This window comes from Eleutherodactylus coqui, chromosome 7, assembly GCF_035609145.1.
Source record: "Eleutherodactylus coqui strain aEleCoq1 chromosome 7, aEleCoq1.hap1, whole genome shotgun sequence".
NCBI lineage: Eukaryota > Metazoa > Chordata > Amphibia > Anura > Eleutherodactylidae > Eleutherodactylus > Eleutherodactylus coqui.
The window spans coordinates 161,122,427-161,133,092 of NC_089843.1; the positions used below are offsets into that span (position 1 = coordinate 161,122,427).

At 43.1% G+C, this 10,666-nt stretch overlaps 1 protein-coding gene across 5 annotated transcripts in view; it reads right to left on the reverse strand.

Moving 5' to 3' along the window:
* Positions 1-10,666, reverse strand: part of NPNT (nephronectin) — a 101,538-nt gene that overhangs the window by 73,278 nt on the left and 17,594 nt on the right. For all 5 annotated transcript variants that reach the window (XM_066573902.1, XM_066573904.1, XM_066573901.1 and 2 more), the window contains exon 2: positions 2,230-2,330. In XM_066573902.1, the coding sequence (XP_066429999.1) occupies positions 2,230-2,330 (101 nt within the window). The remainder of the gene's footprint in view (positions 1-2,229; positions 2,331-10,666) is intronic.

The window sequence follows — 10,666 nt, forward strand, 5'->3', positions numbered from 1 at the left end:
AACTCCTGGGCTTTTTTTCACAGAAGGTCCTCTCCGCTTTGACCAGCTCAGATCTACTTGGGGTTATGTATTCGTTTTCTAGTCAGATTCTCAGTCTGTGTGATGTTATTACATGTATCTACCACTGAAACAGCTTACAGGAGGATACTTGCATACAAATCATGCCAAAGCATTTCAACATTTGTATTTCTTTAGCAAAAAAAGTCAAGATTTCATTGCCAACTATTTATGCACAAACTGCTATGAAATATGAGCAGATCATGGAATTGTGAAAATCCAATGTTTTATATCAAAATGAGACAAATTTGACAATAGGACATACAATGTGCAGAAATACCCCATATACAAACCCTGCTTTCTAAGTGGTATCAATGTTGGTTTCCTGTCACATGACACGAGATACTCTTTAGCAATACTATATACAGTTGGCAAGCGCAAAGGTACCCAGTGTGTAGCACGCAGGTTCTATATTGTCATATGCTGGGTACTATCTGCAGTCATGTGGCACAGTTCTAAAAAAGTTAATGGATTTTGTCTAGGCAGTAGGCAATTCGGAAGTATACAGCACACCCTTTGGCAACAGAGATGGTAAAGTGCCACTTACCATAAGACACATGCTGCCTTATATATATGGTTATCTAATAACACACACAGATGCATTTTACTTTATCTTGACTCTTAAGGTATCTTTACATGGGGTGATTACCATCTGAATTAAATCGCTGAAAACTGCTAATTCAGGCAATAGTCGTCCCGTGTAGAAGCAGCCGCTGTCAGGGCACAGCACAGATGTAATAAGAGCCTTGGGCACATTTGGAGGAGTCACTTGGTTTGTAGCTGACCTAAAAACCAAACGAAGGTCGGCCCATGTAATCAGGAGTTGCTCAATGTTTTAGTGACTGCTTGTTTACTGTAAATGGAGGCGGACGAGCCGAAACGCTCTCCGACCCGCTCCACCTCCATTCCCAGAATGTCCATCGCTTCTGTGTAAAAGTACAAATGGACCTTTAATGCTGCACATCCATCTATTTAAGGCGGTGGCTTAGCTGACTACTGACAGCCAGTAGCGGAGAAATCTCAGATCCTGGCAGTTTAACTCTTTACATGCCACAATCAATAAGATCTGCAGCAAGTAAGCAAATGACAGGGCTTGTCTTGTCATCTATTGGCACCCCGCAATGTGATTGCAAAGTACCAATGGGTTCCCATGGCAGCTGGAAGCCTGACGAAGGCCTCCAAGTCCACCATATTACTCAGCCTATTAAGTCCTACCTCCTGCAGAGTCTAATAGGCTGTTGTCATATGCTTATGCACTACATAAGTAATGCAGTGTATTATTCTAGCAATCGAACAATCACATCTCCAAGTCCCCTTCAGGGACTAAAAAACAGTGTAAAAAATTCAATAAGGCTTAAATTAAAGAAAAATAATCCAGTTAAAAAATGTGTTGCATCTGTATGTGTTACTCTGTAGAACTGAATATAAAAGGGAAAAAAAAAACAAAACATCACTCCTAGAACATGAATGTTACTAGTGAGAAAACATGTATCTTAAGTTTAGTGGTTCTATAAGCCGGTACTGGTGCATTTTTGGTGAGGAGAGTGACAGTGATGACCCACCTGCAACGGCCGCAGTGGGGAGGGGGTGGACGGGACGGTAGCGGAGCAAAGGTGTGAGTGTAGCACCAGAGAGGGGAGGAAAGTGACATCGTGCCCGGCTGCAGCGGATGCAGGGGGAATGGGAGTAGAGGAGCAGTAGGAGCGTGGCGCCAGGGGAAAGCAAGCGCAGATAGAAGTCGGCCGGGGACATGTGTGAACTGCCAGGGCCATGTCACAGAGGGATGCGGGAGCTGAGGGGGCGTTAACAAGGCGCTACTTGTCACTCTAAAGGTCTCTGCCCATATTTGTGGTGGAGACAAGATGCACCAGTACCTTATGAGCCTGGCCCCCTCACAAGTACTAGGCCATGTTATTCCAAAAGTCCTTACACAAACTTACAAACATGAAGATTCAGCAATGAGAAATGTCTTGCTAATTTCTTAAACTCTGTGCTTCCTCAGAGGTTTCTGTTAGATAGGATGGCTAGATTCACCAAGCATTTAGTCACCCTATTAAGACTGCACGTGCATAAGCCCCCAGTAGTAAGCCCTGTTATGATGTATGGAAGCTATGATTAGATCTGTAGAAGCCCCTTCTAAATTGCAAAAGCCCCAGCAATGTTAATACTCACGCTGACACTGTCCCCACGACTGTCTTGCCCATCCCCAGCAGCAGTCAATCCTGTTATCATACCGGCAGAGTCCTGTAGAAGAGGCAACCTGCGTGGGCCACCTGTAGAAAGACAAATGCTATTATTTTGACACAAGAACATAACTTTTTGGATTTGCTGTAAGTGTAAAGGCATCAGACATTGTGTGTTTAGGACTGATGAACGGCATAATGTACTTAAAAGCAGTTAAATAAGCAGTATATTACAACAAAAAGTTATTGGCTCCTAGGAACTCAAACACTGAATCAAGGATTGTGTCTCTTATGAAACAAAGACGTGTCACGGGCTCGGGCAAAAAAAAAAAAAAAAAAAAAAAAAAAAGCTTCCAGGTTTATTAAAACATATTTAAAAATTTCGGGTTGAGGTCCAGGTTAAAAAAAAAACAACAACAAAAAAAAGACCCCAACTAATTTTCCTTCGGGTTTCCAGTTATAATTAACTGTTACTCATAGTGTTAGAAATGAGCCAAGCAATTGAGAAGATGAATCGCCGTTCCTGGTGGCATTGTCAATAGGAACTTCTGCTTAGAAAATGTTTTTGGATTATGGAATTATATACTTGAACACCTTTGAGTCTTAATCTTAAAGATTTTATGTATTTCTACTATTTTTTTCTAATTCTTTGTTTTTTGTATAATCATGTCATGAATTCAGAAAACCTCTTGTGGAATGCGATCCAGTGCTTGATTTGCCATTGTGTCTTCTGTATTTAAACACTTGGCTCATTCCCAACAGTTTATGCTGTGAGTAAAGGCCCTTTAACACGGAACGATTATCCTTCAAAAAAATGACTGAAAATAACAATAATCGATCAGTGTAAACTAAGCCAACGATCAAATGACGGACGATAAACAGCTTTTTGTTCATCGTTCATTTTACGCAGGCGTAAAAATGATTGTTCCCTAATCGTTCAGTTTAAATACCGATCATTGAGTCCTCATTCACTTATACAGGGAATGTGATAGACTGAATGATTTCATGCATGAACGAGCCAACGATGTACCTGCCTGTATAAACTGGATGCACGAGCGAATGACGACGTCATCCGATAAGTCGGTAGGTCTAAACAAACCCCTAAAGCTAGTTATAGCTTGAAACCCATAGGAAAGTTGTTTTAAACTAGGATGTGCACCCCAACTTTTAAAATATCTTCTAATAAAGCTGAAAGGGTTTTTTTGACCAAAGCTGAAAAAAACTTCTTCATTTTAACAGCATTCCCTTGAGAAGCAGCTCAGTGCTTTTCCTCTGTGCGCCAAGAGGGGGAGCCAATGTCTCCATTGCAGTAAAATCCATAGAGGCGCCCCCCCCCTATCCTATCCCCTCCTTCTAGAATGTTGGCAGTAAGGGTACATTCGCAAGCTGGAATCCGATGTGGAATTTTCTGCGTGGATTCCTCCTCTAACACCGTGGCAGAAATCTGTGGTTATTCTGCTGTGGATCTGCATAAAGATTTAACTCCATCAATGGGCAAAATCTGCATGTAGGATTTCTGATGTGTTTTCATGTGGATCCACATAAAGAAGGGACATGTCCCCTTTTTCACGTGAAAATGGGTTGGAAATTCCACAAGTGTGTTTCGCCCATTGACAGAGCTAAATCTGCATGCAAATTCACAGCAAAATACACGCAGAAAAACATGGATAAGCCGCGTATTTCTGCCACGGTTTCTATGTGTGAACATACCCTAAAGTGAACTAAAGGAAACAGCAGCGTAACTACATTTACATGAGCAGCAAACAGAAGATGGGCAGTAGTAGAGTAGTAGTGTCATATATTAGATCTTTTCTACTGAGAAGAACCCACACAATATATATACAGCGCTGTGAAAAAGTATTTGCCCCTCAGCCGATTTCTTCTGTTCTTCCTAATTTGTCGCATTTAAATGTTTAGATCATCCAACTAATTTTAATATAAAATAAAGAGGAGTAATCACAAAACACAACTTTAATATGAGCCATTTAGTGAAGATAAACCTATATCACCCTTGTGAAAAAGTAATTACTCTCTAAACATAATAACTGGTTGCACCACCTTTGGCAGTAACCACTGCAAGCAAACATTTGCAAGAACTTGTGTTGAGTCCTTTACATGGCTGTTGAGGAATTTTGGCCCCCTCTACTATGGGGCTACATTGGAGGGTTTTCAAGCATGAACTGCCCATTTAAGGTCTTCCACAGCATCTCAATGGGATTCAAGTCAGGACTTTGACTCAAGCACAACAAAACCTTAACTTTGTTTCTTTTGAGCCATTCAGAGGTGGATTTGCTTGGGAATAGACCAAATTCTGTTCTGTATCTTGAAAGAGAAAATCTGCGATGCAAACCTCATGCACATTTGGACTATATAGCAGCAGAATGATCTGAAGCACACAAGCAAGTCCATCTCTGAATGGTTCCAGGTCTGCTGATTCTATGCAAGGACAAGCGTGCTGTCAGCTTCCTTCTGTATTACTATGAGAGGAAAAATATTTTAAAAAAAGAATGAGAACTTAGCATTGCCTGGAAGACATTAGGTAAAGCTGACAATTAAACCGTGTGCAGGCAGCTTAACTGTTTCGCAGGGACAGTATAAATATGTATATATAGGACAATCAATACAGGCACTCCATTATTACTGTCAGACCACTTAAATCTTAAGATCACTTAAGTAAAAGCTGAGTGGCGGTGTGAAGCAGGCCAAAGGTCTCAAAAAGCTGCACATGAAGAGATTCAAATACAGATGCAAAACAAAGTCATTGAAATCTACCAGTCTGGAAAGAGTTACAAACATTAACCCCTTAGTGACCAAGCCAAATTTTGGAAATCTGATGTGTCACTTAACATAGTATAACTCCATAAAGGTTTTGCATATCCAAGTGATTCTGAGATAGTTTTTTCGCCACATGTTGTACTTCATTTAGATGGTAAAAATAGACCAATAGAACCCGTGTATATTTATTAAAAGTGCCAATATTGGGAAAATTTCAAAAAAAGTCATTTTTTCACATTTTCAACTGTAATATCTCAAATATGTCCAAACATACTATACACATTTTTGCTAAGATATATATTTCCATCTGTTTACTTTATTCTGGATGCACATTTGAAAAACTTTCGTTTTTTTTAACCATTTAGGAGACGTACAAATTTAACATTACTTTTCAGGATTTTGAGGAACACTGTTTTCCTACACCAAGCCAAGTTTGCAAAGGCTCATAGGTGTCAGAATGATAGATACCCCCAAAAATGACCCCATTTTAAAAACTACACCCCTTAATGTAATCACTGAGGGGTGTCATGAATATTTTGACCCCATAGTTTTTTTTTCAGGAATTAATGCAATTTAGAGGAGAAAAAATAAAATTGCATATTTTTACAAATATTTCAATTTTAAAGACATTTTTTTCTATAGTGCACATAAAAAAGGAGATTGACACCCCAAAATTGATACCCCTGTTTGTCCTGTGTTCAAAAATATATCCATTGTGGCCCTAATATTATGTCCGCATCCACAACAGGGCCCAAAATTAAAAGGAGTAGTCAGTGTCTTTCAGAACAGAAATTTTGCTTGAAGGCGTTTTAGGTCCCATAGCACACTTGTAGAGCTCGAGTGGCCAAAACCATTGACCACACAGTTTTTGAATGAATTCAACCAAAGCAGAAGTAAAAAATTGTGATTTTCGTTTTTTTGGCAATTCTGTCATTTTAAAAACAGCTTTTTTTGTACAGCACACACATGAATGAAGACTGGCACCCCAAAATGGATACCCCGTTTCTCCCGTGGCCCTAATCGTATGTTTGGATGCACGAAGGGGCCCAAAATGAAACCCCCACAAATGACCCCACTTTTTGTACAGCACACATATGAATGAAGACTTTCACCCCAAAATGGATCCTCCTGTTTGGGCCGTATTCAGAAACATACCCATTGTGGCCCTAATAGACTTACAGGACACATGGCTAGGCCTATAATGGAGAGAACACCCGTTGGATTTCAGCGTACAACTGAATTAATTCCAGGCCCCATTGCCCAATTATAAAGCCATTGAGCGGCCAAAACGATAAAGAACCCCCACAAATGACCCTATTTTTAAAACTAGGCCCCTTAACGAATTCATGTAGGGGTGTACTGCATATTTTGATCCTACAGTATTTTAATGAATCTAAGCAAAGCAGAAGAAAAAAATAACGTTTTCATTTTTTTGGCAATTGTGTCAATTTAAAAACAGTCTTTTTTGTACAGTGTACATAGGAATGAAGACTTTCATCCCAAAATAGATACCCCCATTTGTCCCGTGTTCAGAAACATACCCATTGTGGCCCTAATCTACTTACAGGATACGTGGCTTAGCCTATAACGCAGGGAACACCCGTTGGATTGCAGGGCACAACTGAATAAATTCCAGGCCCCATTGCTGACTTGTGCGGAAAAAAAGTGGACTCCCTTAAAATACTCCCCCCCACACACTCCGCGTCCTTTTTGGCGTTATCTAAATCTTAGATAAAAGTAATAATGTAAACTGTGTGGTTTTTTCTTTTGAAGACACGGGGCCTAGTTGGGATGGGTACATCGGGCAATAAAACCGGGTATCCCCCCTCCTCTCATGCTTTTTGTGGGGTACTTCTTGACCTCAGTGGCAGAGATGTGGTGTAAGGCTGGATTCACACTGCGGACAGTACTCCAGAGCTTAGCCAGCCATGTGGACGAGATTTCTCAAACCTGCCGCAGCAAAGCCGGCGCTGCCAATTCTCCGGCTACAGCATGTTCTTTTTTTTTTTTCTTCCGCTGCGGGCGCATTCTCCTCTATGGGAGCGCAGGCCGCAGCTGAGAAGTGAGCGGCCAGGCCGCTTCAAAGTGCTAAGTGCCACAGGTTTTGAAGCAGCGGATTCCAGGCAGAAATCTCGTGGTTCTTCACTGCGGCCAAACCGCGAGATTTCCGCCTGGAATCAGCCCAGTGTGAACCCAGCCTAAAAAAAGTGGTGCTCTGAGTCTCCGTAAGCTTGCAGAGGTGCGGTGGTCTCACACAGAAGGCACTCAACAAGCTGCTCCTGGAACTGCAAGAAGGCGAGCGTTCCCGGGGCTTCTTGTAAATTACGGACTAAAAGTAGCGATCTGAATAACGCCAGGTTCACACGGCTGTAAGTGGAATCTGCTTGCGGAGGCCCGCCGCGGATCCCAGCTGTGAGCCCGGCTGTGACGCTGCATATGGACACGTAATGTACTGCACATAACTGCCTACTCACGCAGGCGGTCATGTGTAGTACACCTTTTTTTTGTTTGTATTTTCCACGCCGTCGCTTAGCGATGATGCAGGTACCCGCAGCCCGTACACAATGTAGGTGCGTATGGGCTGCGGGTATATCCACGACCATGGAGCATAATAGGCTCTATGCTGCGGATATCCGCGGTAAACTAGAACCTGCTGCGCTCTGTTTTCTGTGAGTGGATTACGCAATTCCAACCCGCTAATGTCAGCGGAATTGTGTGATCCAATACATTTGAGTAATCCATGTATTACCGCAGATCAGATGCATGCGGAATCCGTAATTCCTATCCGGTCATGTGAGACCGGCCAAAGGTAGATCACTATCTTTTTATCATGTGACCGCTCACTGCTCCAGGCTCTCGGCAACCAACGAGACTTTAGGTTTCCTGGGCTCCCCATCTCCTGCACGTGTCCAGCATTTTGCTAGCGGTCGCATGAGCAGAATGTCGGGAAGGTCCACGGAGGAGGAACCCGTCAGGGTTAAAATACGGATGAAAAAAAATTTTTCATCTCCTCACACCAATCGCATCGGTGAGGGGAGATGAAACTTCAACTTTTTTTTTACTTTTACGTGATTGCCATTATCCATTGGATAACGGCGAACATGTGACCAGGAACCGCTCACCGTGGCCCCCCATGAAATCCCCAGGCTCTCGGCTAAGTTTTGTAGCTAAGACCAGGGAAATTTTAAATTACCCTGGCAATACTCGGCTTTTGCACATGTGTCTGCATTTTGGCGACGGGCGTGTGTGCAGAAGTTGGGGTAAGGTCCATGGATAAATCCGGGGGCCTTAGGTACGTAATATCATCATCCTCCCTCACGGATATGATCCGTAAGGGGAGATGAAACGCAACCTTTTTAAACTTTTTTTTTTTACTATTTCAAACTTTTTTTTTTACTTTTTACACCTTTTTTTACACTTTAAATGATCACTGTTATCCATTGGATCATGTCCCCAGTGACATCTCTCTGCTCCTGGCTAAACATGGCAGCCAGGAGCAAAGGGATTTTAAATTTCCCGGGGCCTGAGCCCTCCTGTGCTTGCGCCCGATGATTGACATCGGACGCGCATGCGCAGAAGGGGACTTCAGGTCCCGGAAGACCGAGACATCGTGGAGGACCCAGGGTGAGTATTTTCACCACCCTTCATGGATCTGATCAATGAGGGGAGGTGAAGTTAACTTTTTTCAACTTTTTGAAAACTTTTTTGTGATTGACACCATCCATTGGATAGCGACGATCACGGGTCCGGGGAGCGGGCCCCGGGGACATCTCTTGGTTCCCGGCTACCTTCAGGAGCCGGGAGATTTTAAATTTACCGGAGCTCCCGACCTTCTGCAAATGCGCATGAGGATTCCTTCGCCGCGGCACACTTTGGGGAAGGCGGGTTAAGTAATTTCAGCTGCCCTGATGGATCTGATCCATCAGGGCAGCTGAATCTAACTTTTTTTCCACTTTATTACTGGGGGGGACTGCCTGCTACCCAGGATGACAGCTCCATGCTGTCGGCTACCTGCAGGCACCGACAGCATGGAGCTTTCGGCTACCTGCGGGCACTGACAGCATGGAGCTGTCACGTACTCAGCTAAGAGGGCATTAATCCAAAGAGGATGTATGTTTTTATGTCCTCTAGGATTAAATCCCACTTAGCTAGGATGTAAAAAGGCAATGGGGCCGACACTAAAGGGTTAAGGCTCTAGTGAACTACATTGAAAGCCACTATGCACAAATGGAGAAAACTTGGACAGTAGTGAGCCTTCCCAGGAATGGCCAGCCTACCAAAATCTCACCTAGAAGGCACATAGACGACTCTTCCAGATGGTCACAAAAAAACCCAGATAAACACCTAAAAAACTGAAGGCTACATGTCTCAGTTAAGGTTCATGTATATGATTCCACACTAGGAAAGACTTTGGGCAAAAATAGCACCCGCGGAAAAGTTGTAAGGCACAAACAACTATTACCCAAAAGGACTTGTCTCTCAAAAAAAAAAAAGCCCAAGATTACCTTCAAAGACTTCTGGGATATTTCTGGCGGCACAATGTCAGTTACTATGTATTCAGCTGATGCTGGCCACATTTGACTGTCGATATGAGGTTCTTATTGTGGAATGCGGTGTGAGTTTTATGTCAGATGTAATGGGATCCATGTCATCCAAAATGTTCCACCTTTGACTCATGAGTCCAACAGAACATTATCTCAAATGTCTTGGGAGTTCATCTTGTTTCTCTGCAAGGTGAGCCTTTGTGTTCTTTTTGGCAAGCCAGACACCCCTGGGAAGGTTCACCACTGTCCAAGTTTTCTCCATTTGTAAATAATGGCGTTCACTGTGGTTCGCTGGAGTCCCAGAGTTGCAGCAATACCCTTCCAGGCTGGAAGATTTTAGTGATAATTACTTTAGAACGTGGCATCACGTGCTGCTTTGTGAGGCCTTCCAGATGGCTTTACATTGCCATACCAGCTAAAGTGATGTTTAGATTCAACAGATCAGGCAGTAATTATACCTTTTTGATGCAGGAGGTGGCCAGCAAGGCCTCCTTGTCTTGTGCTATGTCCATGCTGAGCATTAATGCACCACACCCAGCAAGATAGTGTTCACATCGGACCAAAACTCCAGAAAGTCCCATGCAAAACCCTGAGACCACCAACAAACATAAATGAGAAAAGATGGAGAATCTAGCCCTAACAAAGGAAGGGGGGAAAATGCCCCTGCCTAAAGTGGGGTGAGCGATCCAACGTCCCAAACCTAGGCCACCTGTACTGACCATAGGTAGAGGCAGAAAATGTCAATAGTCAGCTGATAACAACTGGCAGCAGGAGCAATAGCAGGAGCAACACCAAGATATCAATACACCAGCTATTTAGCTTGATCCGGATGGCAGCACTTAGGGGAAAAAGGACTAGACCGACCTCAAGAGATGAATAATCAGCAACTTCTAAGAGCAGAGGATGAAAAATATAAACCCCCTCTCAAATAGATTGGCCAGCCAAGGAAAACACAAACTACCCAGGGGAATTTCAACATCCGTCTCCCAATGACTCTTTATCAGAGATGAGCGAGCATACTCGCTAAGGACCATTGCTTGAGCGAGCATTATCCTTAGCGAGTACCTGCCCGCTCGGAAGAAAAGGTTCGGGTGTCGGCACGGGGGG